General features: G+C 35.2%; 1 protein-coding gene across 1 annotated transcript in view; it reads right to left on the reverse strand.

Moving 5' to 3' along the window:
* The window catches only part of LOC128234170 (serine/threonine-protein kinase SIK2-like), a 44,775-nt gene extending 34,575 nt beyond the window's left edge, over positions 1 to 10,200 (reverse strand). Inside the window, exons 1-2 of the mRNA XM_052948209.1 lie at positions 9,658 to 10,200; positions 2,335 to 2,451 (exon numbers count right to left, since the gene is read on the reverse strand). Coding sequence (XP_052804169.1) covers positions 2,335 to 2,451; positions 9,658 to 9,780 — 240 coding nt within the window. The 5' untranslated portion in view covers positions 9,781 to 10,200. The remainder of the gene's footprint in view (positions 1 to 2,334; positions 2,452 to 9,657) is intronic.
* Between the last annotated feature and the right edge of the window lie 13,710 nt (positions 10,201 to 23,910).

Raw genomic sequence — 23,910 nt, forward strand, 5'->3', positions numbered from 1 at the left:
GTTTGAACAAAATTAAGTTCATGGCCAAGGACTGTTTTTTTATTTTTGAAAAATAAATACTAGGGTCGGCAGCCCTTATTAGGTAGGGTCAGGTTACCTGAAACAAACAATTTTTTTGATAGGCCCTATCATATGTAAAAGTTTCTTTCATAATTACCTCACACAGTATAACCTTTGTAAAAGACGAAACTCACCCATTGTTTGTGAAGAGGGTTATTTGGGCACTAAATACTGTTTTTAGATTTTACTAATCTAAAACAAAATACAATTTGGTCATTAACAACTGTCTCTAAGCAAAGTCTTTGGCTAAGGTTGTGCTGTTGTTTTTATATAAAAAATTAAATCCACATAAACGAGTCAGAAATTGTCACACAATGATAAATAGTGCAATTATATGAACAAAAGATATCAAAAACCACACTTCAGCATTTAAATACAAAACATGAGTCATATTAAGTGAATGTCAATATGTATTACCAGTTTCAGCTACAGCTACCGGTATGTGTGGGCGGTCAGACATTATGAAATTTCATGAAATTACATAAATATCCCACTCTATTAAGTAAATATGGACTTAATTGTTACCTATATAAGGGGGAAGGCAACTGATATTATCGGTATTTCCTGTTAACCTCAGCAACCAACGGTCACTCATATTTAATTGTACTTTATTGATATTTTTTATTTACCTTTGCACAACTTAACATGTAGCATACATTATGTAGTATGTGAGTTATATGGGCCTGGTCAGGGCTTTTTCTATAGTACCCACGGGTCCGACTATCGGACCCATTCCCAAAGCAAAATATAAGATATTTTTCCCATTCTTCTGAAAAAAATCCCAACCAAAAAAAAAAAAAAAATATTTTTTTTTTTTTTTTTAGGAAGTCTTTTTACCTGCACAGGTTCATTTTCAACATCCTAATAAATTATGTGATGTAAAGTTTGATTGACAATTGAACTTGGAAATCATTGATTTTCATCACATTCAGAGATCAGTATGAACTATTTATTAACTGTCATGATTTATTGCAATAGATATTACACCCCAAGGATTGATATTTTTTGGGTCTTTTAAAGGGAAAATAAACTAATATTAAATCATTTCCTAATCGCAGGAGACTAGACGTTGTTTTTTTTAACTGTAAAATTTACAAATTTTGGTATTTTCACGACACAAAATTTCCCAAAATGTCTAGGGTCTTTTTCCCAAAATGGGCAGAAAAAGCCCTGCTGGTAGCTGAACTGGTAGAGCACCTGACTTGTAAACAGGGGGTCCCTTGTTTGATACCCATTTTTGAACCTGCCACCATTGGGCTGACAAGCTGACAATTAAAATATTGTAAATCATCCAACACAAAACTGGAAGTATGAACTTCCTAATGCCATCAATTTTGAAAGTTTTTCTCTGAAGTGAGGAAGTCTATAAACTCCAGTATGCTACAAGAATTGTTTCACTTTTATGCAACTTTTATGTTCAAAATATGTAACCATAAAAATTCAACCACACAAAATTGTGTTTTATGAACTCATTTTACCTTAAGATTTATTGAAAATGTGGCCGTTAATTAAGTAATATTGTCATCCGGTTTTGATAGCCTTCACCATTGAAAATGTTCTCCTAAATTATGGAAGTTTTTGTACTTCCAAGATCTCAATTTTGTTAGTTTTAGCCCACTTTCAGTTAGTTATACACTTCCAAACTTTGTTTACAGACACCCTAATCTAACATCAGTCCCATATTTGTGGTAAAAAAGTAAGGCTGGAATCATTCTCACAAAAGCCATTACAGGCATTCTTTTTTCATGAGTGAAATTCATCAAACCAGTGAACTGCAAATCTGTTTTTTCCCCACAGCTTTGGAAGGTACAGGTTGGGGACTTTCTGATTAGAAAAAAGTGTCATTTTGTATAAATTTGGGGATTTACCTGAAAATGAACACAGGAATGGCAACAGAAAGTGATATGGTTTGTTCTTTCGAAAATACATCAACTCTTTCATACCAAAAGATTGTTTGGGTCTATTTTTTCTCTCCAGAAAAATCCCCATTCATTAATTCTTAAAAAAATATATTTAAATGCCAACTTCATATTTCAATTTTGGAAAAAAATTAGTATATGTTCTCAGGCATTTTGAATGTGGTCAAAACTCAGCCTCAAAGTGGCCAGAAAACACCAACAACAGAGTGTGAACAACTATCCTTCACATTTCTATCTCACATTTAGCAGTCCTGCCCTTTGGTGAAAATTCTCCTTTGTTCTAGATAATAATTAGATTCCAGCGAGTACAATTTTCTGGTACTCTATTGTCATTTTATTCAGTGATAATGTATACCTGATATAGTTTTACGATATGTTGGTGACTTAGAAGCTTCATGATGGTGACTTCTCGGTACACTTTCTTCAGGTTGGATTCATCGAGGCGGGTCTTGTCAATTATCTTGATAGCAACCTGAAAAGGAATATTCAAAATTACAAAAGTGCAGTCATCAAATTTGACTGATAAATTTTTAAGTTGAACAAGTCCCAATTCTAGCACCATTAACATATTAATGAGTGGTCTTCATAAATTTGACTTTTAGAGTTTTAAGTTAAACAAGCCCCAAATTTTCACACTGTTTACAAACGTGTATAGTAGTTTTAGTTTCAGTTTCTTACGCTTTTTACATTGAGCTCAAGAAATTAAGAGGTTATGAACAAGCTTGACAAATATCTTAATTTACACATTCAGATTTTGCTGGCTGGCTTTATTTTCTACCATGCACAAATGAAAAAAGATGTATATGTAAGACACTGATTCGTTATAGATAACTATTTTACTTCAAGTGCATTGTACACCCTTATGTAATTTTGTCAAGTGTAGCGAACACCTTTGTTTCATTTATTAACAACTGTCATTGTAACTGTTCAAGTCTCCTAGTCATTTTAGTGTGAACATACATGAATTTTACATAATTATGCAGATATCGATTTAAAACACCGGACAAATCTCAATATCCTTTGCATAATATAACAAAATGCTTGTCAAGAATAAGCACTGCAAAGGAATGAGTGCACACTGGTATGCTGCCATCTTTGATTTGGTCAAAACTGTCCTTCTCGAAAAAACTGTCCTTCCCAAAATGGCTGTTAATTGATCATGGAAACAGTGCACCCTTACATCAATTTGTTGTTAGCACAGATACAAACAGATGTTTGATTTTATATTATAATTGGTGCCTTTTACAGCCTATTTACCACAATTACGACCCTCATCTGTCACTTTCAACCAGCTTTCTCACATGCAAAAACAAAAGTTGTAGACTGAACAATAACAATTAAACACATTTTTACTTACATAATATGAGTTTAGTGCTCACTCATATAATTAAGCTTATATAATACTGCTCTTTTGGCACAGCATACACAGCAGTGCTCCAGCCAGGATTTAAAAAGGGCAGGGTGGAGTTTTGAAAAGGGCAAGCTACATGAGTCGTGTAAGGGCGATTGAGGGTGGTTGTGGGAGGGGTCCCCCACTGTCACAAAGGGGGTTTTGGGGGGTCTCCCCCAAGAATTTGTTTTGTGTTCATACTCAATTTAAATCATTTTCCATGATATCCAGACTTGAACAAAATGTGTTTTTTTCTCAAAATTTAGAAGGGTGTGTTTGAATTGAAATTTGTCTTTTTGTCTGTGGTTGTATGATTGTACTTGTCTGGAGTCTTCTTTATTGCAATGTCACATATTTCTCCTACAAATCATGTAAAATGAAGTAAAAACCATGACAGTTAAACATTTAAAGCAATCAAATAAATAAATACACAAAAAAAAAAAACAAATATGTAGGGGACGAATCTTAGTTTGGTACGATCGGAATTGGGTACGAATGTAACATTCAGCCTGGCTGTTATTTAATTGTCTTTGGTAAAACAATGTTTAATATGCTGATATTTTAGAATAAATTGACAATAAAAATCACTGCCCTTGCTTTAAAAAGTCACTTTTAAAACATAGAACATTGATAAAATAACCCCGAAATTCGTTCTGACAAAATGGCTGTTTCGGCGAATTTTGGCATGATCATAGGCATGATAGGTAAACACTACATAAAGCATCAACATATTTTTGTTGGTTATCATCATGAATATTTTACAAATAAACTTTCAAAACATTTACTGAAAAAGTGATGTATTTGACTGTGTTAGCGCCACCTTTCTTATGTTTACAAATCGGCAGTGACCGTCTGCTAAAAGTCAACAATGTTTAAAATGGCTAATCACGTCTGTACAATACACTTAACAATTATTTAAAAGATTTAATTGTGCTTGACAACATTTTTCATCATCCCTACGCATTTGCTATCACATTTTACGAACTTTCATCATTGAATGAACGAGTTCTCAATGTATATGAAGAAGAATTCACTGTCCAACCTCTTTTGTTACATCACAAATTGTTTGGTGTCCAGGTATTTTCTATTTTTAAAACTTATTTTACTAAATTGTTTTGTATACCTTTGAAAAAGAATACATACAAAGGATAATTACATGAAAAATGAAGAGAATTTATGCATACAGGAAAAAGTTACAAGTGATAATGAATACTTAAATTATTGTGATGTAACAAAGACGGACAACAACAAAACAACATTTGTACAGTTAAATAAAGGTATTGCAACACATCTGTAATGTTCAGTCTTCTCAATTTTAATCCATGTTTATACCTTAACACTGACTAAATATTATCTTTAACATGAATGTTTTGATTTTGATGATTATGTTCAGATGTAACTTGACACGAAACTGAACAATAAATTGATTGCTACCACCAAAATGGAGGCAATGTTGTCCGAGAAAGTACTGAATTAAATACATTTTAACATCACAAAGACTTTTAGTTGACTGAAAATGTTACAACTTAAAGAAAATACCAAACTAAACACGTTTCATTATAAAATAAAAGTAACGATGGACACCACATAGTGTGACTTAATAGTTTCTGTATCTTTACCTACTGAATGTTCTTTGGCATTAAACATCTCCTGATTTTAGACTCTCTGCATGTAAATGTATGTGCCTTTAACCTATTAACTACCCCATGTTGTATGCTATGGTGCACTGTAACATAACAGCAAGGTAGACGGATGTTGTAGTTTTTGTGTAAGCATGTCTGGTAAAATGTCTCTTCGGTCATTTAGAGAAGGACCAACAAGAAAATTAATTTGTGCAGCACTACTGTTATTCAGTAAGTATTTCTCGGGGCTTCATTAACTGGCAAATGGATGTTAAGTAAAGACCATGATTAGACAGTCTAGATGCATAATCTGAAGAGACATTTTGTCAACTTGTGACATATATATTGCTTTCAATAGCTCGTAGTACTTGCTTGCACATAGACTAAGCATGCACATTTCTGTATTAGGTTGGGTTTTTTCAGCATTTAGCATTTACTGTAACATTCTTCTTAAGAAATCAGAAAGCTTTAAAATTGTACTAATAATTGTTTGCCATGTATACTTACAAATGTATTTTATATATATATATATTTGACAATGAACCTCTTTTACAATAAACATATCAAATGCTGAAAATACCCCCAATCAAATAATTGATTGGATAGCCAGGTAACCACAGTGCAAGTGGACCTTGGGGCTCACCATAGCAATCCATATGTGTAAGGTGTAGTAATGCAATTGTATCTTTTCGCATTCATAACATATTCATTTCATTGTGATGCTTTGATAAAATAACTGACCATGTAGTGAAATTATATATCATTTATTTTAAGTCATAACAGCACATTTTTGTTCAACAGAACTCAACAATTGCAATACAGAACCTCTCTACAGTGACCATGATAAAATTGACCTGTTTTGGACAGGTGGCTGTTTAATGCATAACTATGTATGCGGACCGATTTAAAAGGCGTTATAGAAGTTTTACTGTTTGCAATTTATTGAAACTTTGATACAATACTCTGTAATGCATACAAAAGGGAGAAAGTCTAAATATACAGTCAAACCTATCTTTTAAAAGTAATCACTAAAATAAGACATCTTGGTAGGTGGCAACTTTATGAACATCAAAAGTAGTGTATGAAGCTGAGCCTTTGGCAACACTTTTGATCTAAATTAAGGTACCACTTAATTGTCTAGACATCTGCAATCTTCTTCAATAAACAATCCCTTAAGAGAGCTTTCACTCTTTTATATCATAAATTACGTCGCCAGCGTGAAATAACAGAGTGACATAAGTTTAAGTATTTCACTAGTGACATAATTATGCTAATTAACGTCATTACTAATAGCATAAGATGAACGCACTAAAAGTGACGTTATATGCGTTAAGCCCTACTAATAGTCAACTTTGAATTTATAATATAAATAGAATATAACATTCGTGGTCATTGTATATGGAATTTATTAAACTTGTTTACTAAAATAGATAAAAACTCGCCAAGGCTCATTTTTATCAATTTTAGAAAACTCGTTTAATAAATTCCATATGCAATGGTCACTCATGTAATATCCTCTATTTATGTGCCATCAATTCAAAATTTGTAGAAAAGTCTAGAGCCACACATTGACAGTGATGGTTCTTCACGTTGCTCTACGATGTCGTCCCACAAAACGAAAAACTGTTTGTCTTCTAAAGTCCATAATGTCTTTTTGGCCATCTTAAAAAACTGAACCCATACTCCATGTTCGTCTGTTGACAACTGATGTTCTGGTGTTTGAATAATCTGAAATTAAAACCCAAAATGCAGACATTACCATTTTATTTTATGTGAGTGATGTAATTTTGACAACAAATTGTGTGTCCATGATACATCTGACAAATAGTTTCGATTTAATGTACCTTTAGACATGTAATAAAACAATGCTGGATTTTGCAAAATTCACAATCCTAAAAATAGATTTGACAGTATGTGATTCTTTCTTGATCACTCCACACAGATCATTGTAAAATATATTTTAAAAAGTAGATGTAACATGGACATTAAGATAATGTTTGTGATGCAACATTGACTGATACTTTGGTTTCTAAGTTACATCCCATTTGTTGCTAACACAGATTCGGCCTGCACTGTTGTTCAATCTTTTTTACACACATACATGGCATAGCATATTGAATCTTATAGTACTATGAACCATTGTGTTTAAAAATAATCGAAACATAAGAAATAAAATGTAATGTTTTGTTCAGATGTAAACGAGACGACAGGACAATCCTCGAAAATTTCACCAAGATCGTATCTCCGTTACATCATTTGCAAAAATAATCAAAACGTCCATTTCGTAAATTGACAACAACCCCACTCGATCTGGTTGAATTCACGGGAAATATAATAATCTTAAATATTTACTTTATAGTGTAAATAATAATCAGCATTGCCCCTGATCACTGACAATTAGTGAAGATGTAACGACATACACGATCGATACACAGGGTAAATTTTCAACAACACACAGAGATCGAACGCTGGGGTTTACACGCATTTTAAAATGCCATAAATGAGAATAATAATTTCTTTTCCGATTGGACAGGGTTGGAGCTATGTGCCAAACTGATTAGGCAAGCGATATTCAATAATCTAACCCCATTACTGCTTACAGTGATGTAACATCGACGTTCTACTTACCCCGTCTGCTTGTCCTCCGCCATTTTAATCGCTCCGTGTTGAAAAGTACATGGCAAGGCGAATCACGACCGTTGGGAATACAGTGACAACATATTACGCGCAGAAAAGTAGTGCCGATCAATAACTATGGCATGGTGTGTGTGTTTAAAAAAAATATGGTGACGTAACATTTTTGACACGATCGTAGACTCAAATAATTTAATTCGGATTTCAGTTAATTACACAAACTGGGGGAGATCATTTTTTGCATAGAATTATTTATCGAGTAAAGTACTGTGTACAGCATATTTTGTGTAGAAGAAATATCATTTAAATACTAGGCATAGTTTAGGCTATTAGAGACGTAACAAAGTTTGACACGGAATGTTACGTCACAAATTTATTTTTGAAAATGAATTTATTTGGCAGTTTTAATGGAATACCAACATATATGTAACATGTAAAGGCTGCAGAAAAGTCTGTTGAGATAACGAAATTAGGCCTTTCTCACACATTTAAAATATATGTATCATAACCTTGATTACCCTGGACCCACTGACAAAACTGTCCCATCTTATGTCCAATTTTTTGCTTATTATTTAATTGTAAAATATTTATTCCTTGTCATATCAATAAAAATTATCAAAGAACTAAAGCTCCTAATCCCTTTTTTTATGTTTTGTATCTAATCTTCAAAATACATGATACAGATAGTACTTAAAACAGTTATTATTTGAGATGTAACTTAAATTGCAGGACAGTGAATTTTCATTCATATTCTGATTGGCTGACAATCAATAGTCCCGCCTCCTGGCGATGTTTCTCTATTTGGCGGTTCCTAATTATCGGATTAGAAGATGACCGATTATGAATACACAGGTCGTCTGCTTATTACACAAATACACAATTAGCTGTCATATGACTTGGACAAGGCACATGGGAAGATGAAAGGGCAGTATGGTATATTTTAAGCAGTCAATAGAGGCTAGCGGGAGCACTGTTATCATAAGTATTACGTAATTTGTCTCAATTAAGACAGCGGATTAAGGGCTGCCGATCTTTCATAATGATTTCAATAGTAAAAAGGGCACTAACGGAATAATTGGTGCTAATAGAGCACTTGTGAAAAGGGCACTACTCAAAAAAGGGGCAGGGCGGTAAGAAAAGGGGCACGGGCGCTGCGCCATTGAAAAACGGGCTAGCTGGAGCACTGCACAGTAATGTCTAAAGGCCTTGTGTGACCACATAATTAAATGCATTATTTTCAAAGTCAACAAATAGCATGTTGCCATAACTCAGGCACTATTCTGCCTATTTTGGTACAAAGACTTGAAACATTTTGGAAAAATGTGTGTCCAATGTGAACAAATACAGATAAAAAGACAATTTTTTTACTTTTGGTTGTGTTTTTCTTCTCCAGATTGAGAAAAATATCATATATATTGCTAGATGGGAACTTAAATGCCTGTACATGCAAAAAAACATTTTTGCATCAAAATGAATATGAAGCACTTCCTGGTAAGTTGTTTTAGGGTTTTCAATAGCTCCTGCATTATGGAATGGTGATGCAACCTGTCCTTTTTTGGTAGCATACCTCCTGCCCTCATATAGAGCAGCATTTGCACCTTCCTGCCTTTATACTTACTTAATGCTCAAGATAATCAAATATGTCTTTCTTTTTTTATCAAATCTTACTGGTGCTTATTATAATTTTTTTACATATTTGGCAGATGAAACCTTATAATTTATATTACTCAAAATAAACACCATTTCTAATAAAATTTGTTTGTAAATTTCCTAATGACAAAGGTTCCTCGCAGCCACATTTAACATGTTATTTATACACTTAGCATCCCAACGTCCTGCAGCCTGCCATTTTTAAAACCTGAATCAAACTCTATGTTTACCTGTCGAAAACATGAATGAAATTGGTGTGCATCACACCAGAAATGGAAAAATATATGTGTGCAACCAAAAAACAGAAATGACCAAAACAATCCAATTTAAAACTCAAACAAAGAAACTTGAACTGACGTGCAAGGAAATGAATTGAACTCACCTCAGTTTTGGTTATTCTGTGTTTTGCCAATTTAACAACGGCAAAATTTCCCTTTCCTATTGTGCGTTCTATATCGTAAAATCCAACCCGCACTTGGCTCTTTGACCTCTCTGCCATGACCATTGTTTATATGGGGGGTCTAATCCAAAATACAAAATGTTTAAAATGGTCATCTAAAAGTTTTGTTTCACTTTCCACTCTTTCCACCATTTCTTCATGTACACAGTGCCCGTGACGTCATATCTACGCCAGTAATCAAGTAGAGCTAGCAAATGTAAATCAGTGTATAGTTTCGCAGCTGATGGTTGCTAAGCTTATGACGTATTTTGACGCATTTGCATCTGACTAGTTTCTTTCAAGAAAATCAAACCACATTACGGAGTAGTACCGAACCTGTTTTCGAGAAAAGTTGAAGGGATAAAACATCAAAAAATGTGTCAAAAATTAAATACACACATGTTGCACTAAGAAGTCAGTGAACTCTGAGATGTCCCGAGGACGACGTGCAATTCAAGAGATATGCTTTTATCTCGAGTTCGGAATATAACTGACTCAATATGTTAATCATTTTCAAGCAGTTCTTTAGGCATCACCAAACTACAATAGCTTATCTGGTACGGAATGCCGTCATTTTTCGAGTGTGCACGAGTTGCACGTGTGAGTATAGCCCTGGCCACAACGCGAGGTGTTTGTTTTTCGATTCGCTATAATGATACCGAATCATATACGAAGTGTTTTTTCCATAATTAAGGGTCCACAATCAGCTCGATTTTATCATAATTAATGAATTCATTATACATGGTATAAACGGGAATCTACCACAAACGTAATGAGCTCTAGAACCTACGTGGTCTGCTACTCGGTAATGCCTATCATTCGACCACCATGAGCTGTTATAAATAAAAGTAGCACGTCGATCTACGAACCTGTACGATCTGTAACATGCGTAATTAAGAAAACTGTCATAAAAAATCTAATTTAACTCCGCTGCATATTTGAAAAAGAATGTCCGCCTGACGTACGTAAGTTGCCTTTAGTATTTACGGCACGCACACGTTACACCATATATGAATCACCGTAACAAATTGAGTGCAAGGCCGTACCGCATTTAAATTTATAATACCACAGCGGTCATAGTATGCGCGTTATAGTTTAATTCCATATATGTATCACCACAAGTCGTTCACCATAATAATTTACATTCTCCCGAACGTAACGTAATGTTAGAAACAAATACATACATGCACGTAAAATGTGGCGTTGTTATCTGAAGTAAAATTTAAGGTGTATACTGCAATTTAAGGAGTATACTACCAAGAAAAACAAACAAACTCGACAAACGGAGGCTCATTGTTATTTGTATTCATTTCATTACAATTCGTCATCTTTAAATATATATATTACTAGTATAATAGTAATTACAAAGCTCGGTACGTTTCCACGTGTATCCGTTTTTTACTTCCGTTCGTGTCTGTCTATGATAGGAAATCCATGTTTCCACCAAAATATAAAAAAAAACACCAACAACACCAACAACAACGGCGATAACAAATTGTATTCGCCCATCAAAACATAAACCAGATCTAGTTAATTTAAAATGTAATTAGTTTAATATTTTACCTCACTAATTGCAATCTTACAAACCAATGTGTTCATTCGGCGAATGGGTTATTTAGAATAACAGGAAGTAGCTAGTGGTGCGTACACTACGATTAACAAATGGCATCCCATCAGCGACTTCCGAATGACCGCCGTTTTTAGGGAATTTTCTGAAAGTTCTCACAACAATTTACATTGTTTTTAATCAAGATGAATGGTCAAAGCGAAGACAGATTGGAAAAATAACGAGAAATTCCCCGATACTGTTTATGTAGTGTTTAAATCCTTGTTTCAAGTGATTCGATCAGAGTTCCTTCAACTTTTTTTATTTCCGTCTTATGACGCGACTTTGACTGATAACATACAAACATTTCAGTTAATATTTAAACACCGAATTGACATGAATGTTTATACTTATGTTTCGTTCCTTTCGACAAATGAACAGGCAATGCTATTTCAACAATGTGCGCGTGACGAATTTGCAACTACGAACAATACAACAACAAAGAAACGTTCTCTCTTAAAACCCAGTTTAACATGAACGCCAGTTCACATATCAACGCCGACGTAAATGTCAACCTCAGCCGTCAAGGGATGTAATTCTTACATTATTTGTTCTCATAACAGATGAAAGTTAGCTCCCTTGTTTATTATTTCACAGGTTCACAGTAACATGGATGAAACGGGAAGTCGTATATTAATTGATCTTTTGTGGGTTGGGGCGGGACGGGGCGTTGTGGGACAGGTGAGAATGGAAGGCCGGGGTCGTGTCACCAATATTGGAAGTGAAATTATTGCAAGATTGCGAAATCGTGACTAAAACTACACAATTTTCGCATTCCACATTTTAAATACAATAAATGATTCATCGAGGTCGTTTTTTTTTACTTTCATATTCCGCTGCCAACAAACATGATAGTAAACATGGTGTTTCACTCGTTTACAGCCATTTACGATTTTGCCTAAAATCATATTATAGATGTACCCCTTCTACGCCCGACCCGAAAAAACGCCCTCATTAATAAAAGTGTAATTCTGTACGACACACACGCACGCACGCACTCACGCACGCACGGCACGCACGCACAATCACACGCACACACACACATGCTGACAAGCACACACATCCAACCCACACCCACTTACACCGCCTGGTAACCAACTATCTTATATATTTATAATATGATTTATGAGCGTGAGATGATATTTTGCCAACAAGTGGACGATAACTATCCTAAGGTCACGATTTAAAATTTGATAGTAAGCCAGTGTCATGAATAAAATTCAAAACTTAACTTTTAAATGTAAATACTTATAGCCATTTCTCTAAGGCGTAAAAATAATTTGTTTCCACTAACCCGACCGACCCTTTTTTCCTCCCGACCATTATTTTTTGTTCAAGTGTGGATTATTTCGAAAAACAATTAAATATCTAAAATTTCCTGTAATAGTGATGTACCCTGATATAGGTCCGCTTGGTATAGAATCCCGGTTCTCAAAAATACATGGGACAAAAAGTTATGCCTACCTAACGTGGCTACCCTATTATATTTTAGATATAAGTGGAAATATATATTTTAATAAACACTCGTTTTAATGAAGAGTACAAGAATCAAGCGATTGTTCGAAACGATCGTCTATAAGATGGCCTCATTAAACATAAATAAAAACATCAGTTATGATAAGATAAGTAGTGCCTCAAACACAACATGTTATGATAAGTAGTGCCTCAAACACAACATGTTATGATAAGTAGTGCCTCAAACACAACATGTTATGATAAGTTTTGTCTAAAACAAAATGTTATGATAAGTAGTGCCCAAAGCAACATGTTATGATAAGTAGTGCATAGAGCAATGTGTTATGGAAAGTAGTGTCTAAAACAACATGATATGATAAGTAGTGCCTAAGCAACATAATGTGGTTAGTTGTGTCAAAAGAACCAAGATGTGATAAGTAGTGCCAAGAACATCAGGATGTGATAAGTAGTGCCTAAATCACCATGATGTGATAAGTAGTGCTTAAAGGAACATTATCTGATAAGTAGTGCCTAAAGCAGCAGTATGTGAATAGTAGTGCCTAAAGCAACATGATGTGATTAGTAGTGCATAAAGCAGCATTATGTGAATAGTAGTGCCTAAAGCAACACGATGTGATAAATAGTGCCTAAAGCAACACGATGTGATAAGTAGTGCCTGAAGCAACATGATGTGATAAATAGTGCCTAAAGCATACTGTGATAAGTAGTGCCTTAAGCAACATGATGTGATAAGTAGTGCCTAAATCAACATGATGTGATAAATAGTGCCTAAAGGAACATTATCTGATAAGTAGTGCCTAAAGCAACATGATGTGAGAAGTAGTGCATTAAGCAGCATTATGTGAATATTAGTGCCTAAAGCAACACGATGTGATAAATAGTGCCTAAAGCAACATGATGTGATAAGTAGTGCCTAAAGCAACATGATGTGATAAATAGTGCCTAAAGCATACTGTGATAAGTAGTGCCTTAAGCAACATGATGTGATAAGTAGTGCCTAAAGCAACATGATGTGATAAATAGTGCCTAAAGGAACGTGTTGTGATTAGACATGCATAAGGCAGCATACTGTGATAAGTAGTGCCTAAAGCAACATGATGTGGTAAGTAGTATTCAAGCAACATAATGAGATAAGTAGTGCTTTTAGCAACATGTTATGATAAGTAGTGCATAAAGCAATGTGTTATGAAAGGTAGTGTCTAAAACAACACGATGTGATCGTAAGTGCCTTAATCAACATGATTTGATAAGTAGTTTCTAAAACAATATGATGAGATATTTTTTATGAGTGGATCCAGGATCTGACGTTAGAAATACTTTAGGGGCTTTCTGACTTGCGCCCTTCCCTCAGAACCAAAATTAGTTGATTGAAAGGGCTTGGTAGGGGTTTTGGGGGTACTCCTCTGAGAAAATTTAAACATTTCTAGTCCGAAATGGTGCACTTTGGAATTATATTATTATCTTTCATTCTATTTTGAAATAAAGGTATCTTAGACGATTTTATGTTTGGAGGGGCGCCGAACGCACCCATCCCCGATCCGCTAGTGGTTTTGTTGCTGGTGCTGGTGCTGCTATTGATAGAGACTTGTCTTCCACAGTGTTATCAGCATGCATTGTCAAGGGTAAGCTACTCCCGTCCGCCCTTACTTTAGGCGAGGGCATATTGCCTCCCTTTGTCTTTTACACACATCACAGAGTAAGATGACTCGCATATCTGAAATTAATATTTACCAAATTTTGTTCAAAAATGATTTTTAACGAAACAATTCGACATGCTCGTATTTGGCAACAGGAGTTACGTGTAAAAGTTATAGTCGCAGTTTCCGTTATCATTCTTAAGTTTACCATAAAACTGTTGAAAATAATGTGTTAATAGATCTATATCGTGTGAAATCAGTATGCATAAGATAAAATGAAAAGAAAGATAAGGCGATAGTAAATCGTTTATATGTTTAGCGTACGCGGACGGATAGGTTTTGAACTTCTCGATTGTAAAAAAAGCAAACACAATTCATGTGATCAAGGATCTTGCCAATTATCTTTTGCTAAAACTCCAAGTACAGAACACAAGTGTAATCAACATGCTACAAACCTTGTACTAGTCTTCCTGGCATTTGATATCAGAAAATTATGCATTCCGTGTGATTCCCATGATCAACACACTTCAAGTTTTATTTGATCTCATGGCAGTGGAAATCTATACAACAATTAAGAATGGTCCGTTCTGGTGTTTATATTCTACAAACAATGTCACTTATTTAGTATTCGTTTTTTTCGGGGGTTCGTTTTTGTCAGGATAGCTAGATAGGGTTTGGCTAAACATAACAGCAATTTAGTATTGCCTAAGATAAGATACGATTTAAGTTGGCAAGGCAAGATACAGTTATCCTAAGCTCGCGAAGTGTTTTAATTATCATAATACATACAGTAGCTACAGATGGATAACAGCTAGGAAGAGACATAACAATGATTAAGATTACGTAAAACTTAGGTTCATATGTATACTATGAAAGATAAGACATACATATTAAACTCACATAAACAAATAAAAAAAATGATATATAACAAATAACAATACAATAACAAGTAAGGGTGCTGTATGAAGGCAGTAGTGCAAGCGAGCAAATGACCAAGAGGCGCTAGCGCGCTTCATAGAATTTGCTCGCGTGTCCTTCTGCGTGCATTCAGCATAAACGCAAGCACAATGCGATCAATACTTATCTTTTTACACTTTAGGTATGACGTCACCATTGCGTCATATGTACTTCCGTTGTGTGGAAAATTCTTAATAAAAAAATAATGTTTTCATGACTGATAGACATGTTTTCACATGCACAATACACTGTAAAAAAAATATCCTTATTCCTGAAACTTTTATACCTTAAGTATCTATTATTGCTTGATTTATTATTTAGAATAGAGATTTATGCATAAACTGCTGCCCTATAGTTGAAAGGTAATTTTGGAAGAACTGTCATGGCGGACTGTGCCATTTTGAGAGTTTGTTTTTCAAGTGGAGAGATTTTTCTTAGGAATAACTTGACCCCCCTTTTTTATTGGCTTAAAAGGTAATTTAAAGCTTGTACTTTAAGAATAGATATGTTTATCATAGTCTGCATTCGCTCGAAATGCCTTTAAATGTTGTCTAAAAATAATCATTTCGCATTGAATTATAGAGGAAATGACAATGGTGGTGTGTAACCTTTAAAAATATCCATTGCAATGAGCCATTTGCATTATCTTCTGTTATTGAGTATTTCTTCTTTAAGAAGTGTTACCGACAGTATACGTTTGTATAAAAGAATACCTGGATTTTTTAACGTCGTATATCATTGGTTAAATGACGTCGCACTAGTCCAATCGGAATGCAATATTGAAATTAACAATGACGCCATGATTACTTGTGGGCTATACAATGTGAATGTCAAGTTTTATCTATACAAAGGACTAGACGAATGTAAATATTCTACTATTAACTAATCACAGTAAATCAACATACGTGTATATGAAAATTTGTATATCGAGTAAAAAGAAAAAAAATCTCATCTCCCATTCGATACACGACAAAACAGAATAAGTGGTGACTGGTGAATTATTACAACTTCTTTCAAATATCTCTGCAGCTCAACAATTTTAAAAGGTTTTATAAGCATTTTGGGTGTCCTTTATTACTTTTTTTCCTATATTGAAATATATTGTAAAATAAAAATTAAAAATTATAAAGTAGGCATGAATTTGTTGCTGCTATTGATAGACATTTGTCTCCCAAAGTGTTATCTGCATGCAATGTCTAGGGTAACCTACTCCCGTCAGCAGTTATGTTAGGCTAGGGCATAGTATCTCCCTTTGTCTGTTACACAAATCACTGACTAATAAAACTCGCAAACCTGAATTTATATTTACCAAATTTAGTTGAAGAAACAAATCGAATTTCTCAAATTTGACAACAGTGCATCTAAGAGTTACGTGTAACAAAGAAACAAAGTAATCGTCGCAATTTCCCTGCATTATTATTCTAAAACTGTTGAAAATAATTTGTTAAAGTGGCACTCTTATTCGCAATCAATACATACACATGTTCACAAACATCAATTTTGACTGATAAACCTTTAACTACTTACTAAATAATGTATTTATGGAAACTTTCAATTACTGATAACAAGATTGTAACCATGTTTTTAATAGCAGAAATCGCATTTTTTTTTTAAATGATTGGTGAATGCTAAAATATAAACTGTGGTCTACTTCAGTCTCATAAGGTAGAAATATCGTGTTTTATGCTCATTCCTTTCAAATTAAACTCGGTATCCTTGATAAAAACTATTGTTTTCGACATTTATTCACCCTTTTTGGAATATTAAAACAATATCATTAATTGTGGTAAATCTTGGGAGAAAGAGTGCATCTTTAGTATATCTACTAGTATATCCTATTTAGAATTAACTGTGAAATCCGAATGCATAAGATAAAATGAAAAATGATAAGGCCTTACTAAATAGTTTCTTTGTTAAGCGTCCGCGAACGGATAGGATTTCGACTCCACGATAAAAAAAATCACACACAACACATTTCATGTGATCAACGGTCTTGCCAATTTCCTTTTACTATAACTTCAAACACAGAACACAAGCGAAGCGTAATCAACATGCTTCACACTTAGAACTTGTAGTCTTGGCATTTTATAGCAGAAAATGATGCATTCTGTGTAGCTCCCATGATCAACACGCTTAATAACAAGTGTTATTTTAACCAATTTTTCGGTAAAACAATAATTCATCACAGTAAAATCAACTTATATGCAAATGTGTGTATCAAGTCAAAAGAAAAAAATCTCGTCTCCTATTGGATGCTTGATATAACATAATAAATATTTACTGGCAGTACATTATAACTTCTTCCAAATATTTTTACAGCTTACCGATTTTATAAGGTTTATGTAAAAATTAAGCCACTGTTTAATTTCATTGTAAAATGACACAAAACGTACTTTCAGTATACATGTATTCAGCATCTTAAGACAATTAATAATCCATAGAACAGTGTTCTAAATATTCGCATTTGTGATATGAACAAGGCAAATAAGTTCTGGGTTCGATTTACGGCATGGGTGCAAGTGAGTTTGGTTTGTGGTCACCAAGCCGGACAAGTTGGTTTTCTCCGGGTACTCCGGTTCCCCCACATTACAAGACCACACTCTCGCGTAAACTCGTGCCAGCGAGGGTGATTAATGTAATGTTGTTATAAATTTCAAAATCTTTGCAAATAAATATGTTTAAAGTAAACTAATTAGTAAACAGTAAATACAGGAAACCGATAAAAAAAGAAAAAAACTCAACGTGACTCATCGTTTTATATTCAACCATGTGTTTATTAATATACATCAGGGTCGGTATTAAAGCTGCACTCTCACAGATTGACCATTGTTACAACTTATTCTAATTTTTTGTCTTGGAACGAGCAAAATCTTGCGTAAATATCTGCAAACCAATGATATAAGATTGCTGACAAAAAACAGATCATAGATTTTCATATTTCCGTTCGAAAAATAATGTTTTATGAAGAAAAATGCATAAAACGTCATTTTTGGAACTTTAATATAAACATCTGCTATCTATTTTTTGTCAGCAGTCTTATATAACTGGTTTCCATGGATTTTCTCAAAAATTGCCTCGTTCCAAGACAAAAAATAAAAAAAGTTGTCTAGACAATCAATCTGTACGAGTGCAGCTTTTAGGTTAGTTTTCACATTTAAATGTTTTTCAAGGTTCACTTATAATAATTTTGGAGTTAATGTTGACAAATCCAGGTTCGGTGGTATACCGGGGAAAGCGGTGAGGGGGGCGGGGCGTGTTTTTTTTACCTTCCAGGGGGCCCGCTGTGCCGAGTGACTGCGATGGTTTTGTTTTCGCACCGAAAATAGTGGGGAATGTGCTTTACCTAGGATGTCCCGGGTTGCGGAGGCATTTGGCGAAGATTTTACTAGCAATTTGTTCCCGCGAGACGAGGATTTTACCCGGGATTGGCTATTCGTTATTCCCTGGACCGTCGGGCGGCGTGGTTACAATTGACTTGTACATTATAAAAAAACCCAGTTTTATACGATTGCTTGCAAAGAAAGAAAGAAAGCTTCCAGAATATAAGTCGTTAATTGAAAAATGTACGGCGATAATTAAGCAGTCACAATAGTCAACCATTAGTTCGTCTGAACATAAGTAAGTGCACATCAGCCGAGAATCTAACAACTTTCTAATCCTTTTTCAAGGATAAACGTAAAAAGCCATTATTTTGTATTTGTCTTAATATAAAACTTGGGCTTCCCAGAAACCTGAAAATAATTGAGATGTCTGGCATGTTAATTATCACAGTGTTCGCTCGCTCATTTACAACGGGTCTGTGACTCGGACAAATCAGCGCTGTGTCGACATTTGTTGGTGGTGGTTGACCGATTATCGGCGCTAGTTTTGCCGATATCGATCAATTAAATAATGTTTTTTTTATTGTTTTGTTTGCAATTTGACATAAATGTGCTTGTTGTTTATTGGAAATGGGTTACAGACTACATTAATATTTCATTAATTTGTTTTATATGATATTTAAGCCATGAATGAAGTTTAACTTTTATTTACCTATTAACTATATGAGAAATATTTGTTATTTTAAGTTTTCTGATAATTATCGATTATCGATCCGATTCATTAGGCGGTATATGTGTCCGATTAATCTATAATGCAAATCTAGCCAATTGCCTATCACAAGTAGTTGGTCTATAGGTCACGTTTCAGACATGCTTCTTGCATTTTAGTCTTATTAAATTATTTTCAGCATATTTCTCATTTAATATGTTTTTTGATCATACATAATTCATTATGTGTTCAAACACCATTCCTAATGTTCAAATGAAAACATTTGCTTTTTTCGACGCGTCAATTTTCCCTGCCTCAGTTTTGACTGTTGTCACAGCTTTCATATTGAGCCAAATAAACACCAACAATGTCGAGCCCGCCGCTGAATAATGAAAGCCCTTAGAGCGTTGAAAGGCTTTTGGCCTGCTGCGTTTTATGAGTATTGTCATGTAATGCAACAGTCAGTTGTAACCACGCCCCGCCCCTCCTCTCCCAGGTCCGGGGGGTATACCGGGGATAGCCGGGGAAATGGGCCGTGTTTTTACCTTTCAGGTGGCTCCGCAGTGGCGGGTGAATGCGGTGGTTTTGTCTTCGCGCAAAATATGGCGGGGAATGGGTCTTACTTAGGGTCCCTGGGATGCGGGGGCATTTGGCGGGGTTTTACCATCAGTTCGTCCCCGCAGGCCGGGAATTTACCCGACGTTGGCTGGACCAAAAGTCAAAGTCCCCGCTTTTTTATCGCGACTGATTTCATTGGCAACACAATGGAGGCCACTGAGGTATGGTTGCCGATCATTCAGAGTAAGGGTTTGAAAATTGTTACACATTGATCGGTATCGGCAACTGCAGATACGGAAAAGACTTGAGACTGGTTGGGGCCTTTCGGTGACCAGTTAGATAATCTTCTCGAAACGTTTACCAAACGGGGACTGGTCGATCGATCAGAGATCAAACTATAACGATTATAAAAAAGGGTTTTTCAGATAATCAAAACAAAGACTATACAATGTATTATAAATGAGAATGTTGCAGTTGCTGCCCTGATAGTTTACATATTTTGTTGTCTTGTCTTTACGCAAAACACTAGTGTGAAGAAGTACTTCAATAATAGGTATAAGTTAATCGTTGATGTGGAGTCTGTAAATACTTTGTGTTAGCAGTTTTGTACGGGCCAACGTTAATCGAGGAATTTTCAAGGCTTTTGTTCATAATGTTTACGTAGTTTGGTTCTGACGAATGCACCAACAGTGTGTGTATACCACGTGATAAATTACGTCATTTATGCTACGTCGGAAGGCAATATTTTGCTTAAAATAAAGATTTAAATCAAAGATAACTTTTCGCTTACTTCACCATTTTAAATGAAACAAAGGCCAGTCTATGCAGCTTAAAGAGCCCCAACCTTCGTTTTATAACCGGAGTTTGATTAGGTGATTAGTTTCATCAAACACTTCGACAAACCTGTTTCCCAAACAATGTTTTGACAGTGCTCCGTCAGACGGCCGTATCGTGAAAAGGTTTGTCGAAGTGTTATAAGAAACTAACTCTCAATCAAAATTTGGTAAAATACCGAAGGTGGGGCTCCGTAAGCTGCATAGACTGCGCTATGTGTCATTTAAAATGGTAAAGAAAATGAAAAGTTATCATTGTTTTAAGTCTTCAATCGAAGCAAAATATTGCCTTCCGACGTAGCATTTATGACGCAATTTATCACGTGGTAGACACACACTGACCAACATTCACTAAAATTAGTTCGAGTCCAGTTTTGACGATCTATAGAAACAGCCTAGGTACGCCTGCTCTATTTTCTGTAGATCGCCTACATTAAACTCTTAACATAAATTTGTGACCAAAAATACTGTAATGAGCGGATATTTTTTTATAAGCGGTGACGTATTTCAGACTCAACAGATGATCGGCGCACACTTGAATACCACTTTGCAACCGATCGGTAACCAGTCCACGATGAAGCACTGGTCACCGTCTCATCACTGATCAATCAAACTTTGATTATTTTTTCTTATCAAACCAACCTTAACTTGACCTCGTACAGACACTGCTGTATACTAGTTTTTGTCCGCCTTATGTCAGTTGTTAATAACTGCCCAAGTTTCAAAATGTGCTTTGTAATCTTGCCAAACAGTCTGACCATCATAGCTGGCTGCCTTCACTATCGACAAGGGCTTCTATGAAGTCTTTTGGCGACGTTTATTGAAGCTGGCTTTTGAAACACTATACGCCTTTGTAGTGTTGAAGTTCGGCATTGACATATTATATATCAAAGCGCTGAAAGCGCTGCAAGACTGTCGGTGATGTAACTGACGCAAGCAAACACTACCGCAAAGTTCTTTCAAATGAAACGTGATCAAATGATTTTATACAAATGATGAACACTCTTTAAGGAAGATGAAGAAGGATAAATGTGATTATAATAAGCACAAATATATTGGCCCTACTTAATCATGTATCCAATGGCCTACAAGGTTCTTAATTCAAGTTTCCTAAGTTTTAACCGCTTTAAATTAGTTAAATGCATATTCCTTATGTTAAAATTGCTTCAATTTATGACGTCGCTTTTAACAGTTTCAGTAAGCAATTACATTCCTTCATTTCATAAGGGTCTGTTGAAGCCAATGTCTTTAAAATGCAAATACAATACAAACTAGAACTGTAAGCCATAGGCTAACGAATACCCCCCACCCCTCCATGTCTAGGTTGTTTGCCCTGGAGTTAGGCCGGACAAAGCTAATTTTGCCTACAAGGGGAGATAACTCCAGTCAGGGTCATGTGACCTGTACCAAATTCACAGAGGCGAAAGTTTACAACATGGCCATTAATTTCTGAAAGTTTGATAAAGATTTGTTGAATAATAACAAAGATGAATCCCGGACAGGGCTTATTTTGCCTACTTTAACACATCAAGGGGAGATAACTCCAGTCAGGGTCATGTGACCTGTACCAAATTCACAGAGGCGAAAGTTTACAACATGGCCATTAATTTCTGAAAGTTTGATAAAGATTTGTTGAATAATAACAAAGATGAATCCCGGACAGGGCTTATTTTGCCTACTTTAACACATCAAGGGGAGATAACTCTGGTCAGGGTCATGTGACCCGTACCAATTTCACAGAGGCGCAAGTTTACATCATGGCCATTAATATCTGAAAGTTTGAAAAAGATTTGTTCAATAACGACAAAGATGAATCCCGGACAAAAAAAAAACGGACGGACAGACGGACAGACAGACAGACGGACAACCCGATTCCAGTATACCCCCCCCCCCCCAAACTTTGTTTTGGGGGGTATAACTATACCCAAGATTCAAGGGACAAAATAAAAATATAACTTTAAAATGATGCTCTTTCAAGCCTAAAAATGCCTCCCAGAATTTCTATCAACAGAGTCCACATATCTACAAAATTAATTTTGTGCTCGAGTTACTTTCTTTGATATAAAAGTGAAAAAAAATCTGCATGGTGCTGTGGCATCATACCATGAAAAAAAACAATATCTTTAAAATATGTTTCTAGTTTGTTTTTATTATAAACGTGTTAATAAATCTGCATGGTGCTGAAGAAAAGAAATTATGGCTTAAATTTTAAACCTGCAGCATTAGCGCCATGCTGTCAAGAATGTCTGGACAATTGAATGAAATATGCATGGACCGAAATGACAGCTGGTTTTTCATTGACAAAAGATGCCTTAGAGGCAGTTTTAAGATTATTCTATTCAAAGTATGAGGGTAGTTGGTAAAGTTTTAAATCATATTCAGATGATGGCTGCTATTTGCTGATAAACATGTATCCTCTTAGCAGCAGGGAATAAGTAAATGACATAGTTTTAATGACCAATATTGGAGTTGTGACCTTGACCTCCAAATTCAAAGGGGTCATCTGCTGGTCACCCCAAACCTAAATTTCAAGTTTGAAGGCCATGGGTGCAGACTTTGTCGAGTTGTCACACAGGCAAGCTTTTTGCGTTCAATGTCTCTTTGACAAATAAATAGGGCTCACCTACTGGTCAGGCCAAACCCCAAAGTCAAGTTGTTGAAGGGCCATGGGTGCAGGCTTTGTCCAGTCATTATTAGTACAACCTTTAAGCATTCAAGGTCACTGTGACCTTGTCTTTTAACCCAATGACCCCTTAAATCAATAGGATCATCTAATAGTCAGGCTAAGCCTCCATGTTGAGTTTCAGGGCCATAGGTGCAGGCATTGTCAACTTATCAGTCAGACATTCTTTGACACCTTCCTGTTCAAGGTCACTGTGACCTTTGACCATATTACCCCTAAAATCAAAAGGCGTCACCTACTGGTTAAACCAAACTTTCATGTCAAGTTTGACAATAGGTCTAGGAATTGTAGAGTTATCAATCAGGAAAAGCTTTGGTCTACTGTCAGACAGACGGACGTAGCAGACAACAGCAAAGCAATATACTCCTCTTCTTTGAAGGGGGCATAATAAATTGAAATTTATTAAATATTTTTGTT

Source organism: Mya arenaria, chromosome 5 (assembly GCF_026914265.1).
Source record: "Mya arenaria isolate MELC-2E11 chromosome 5, ASM2691426v1".
Classification (NCBI taxonomy): domain Eukaryota; kingdom Metazoa; phylum Mollusca; class Bivalvia; order Myida; family Myidae; genus Mya; species Mya arenaria.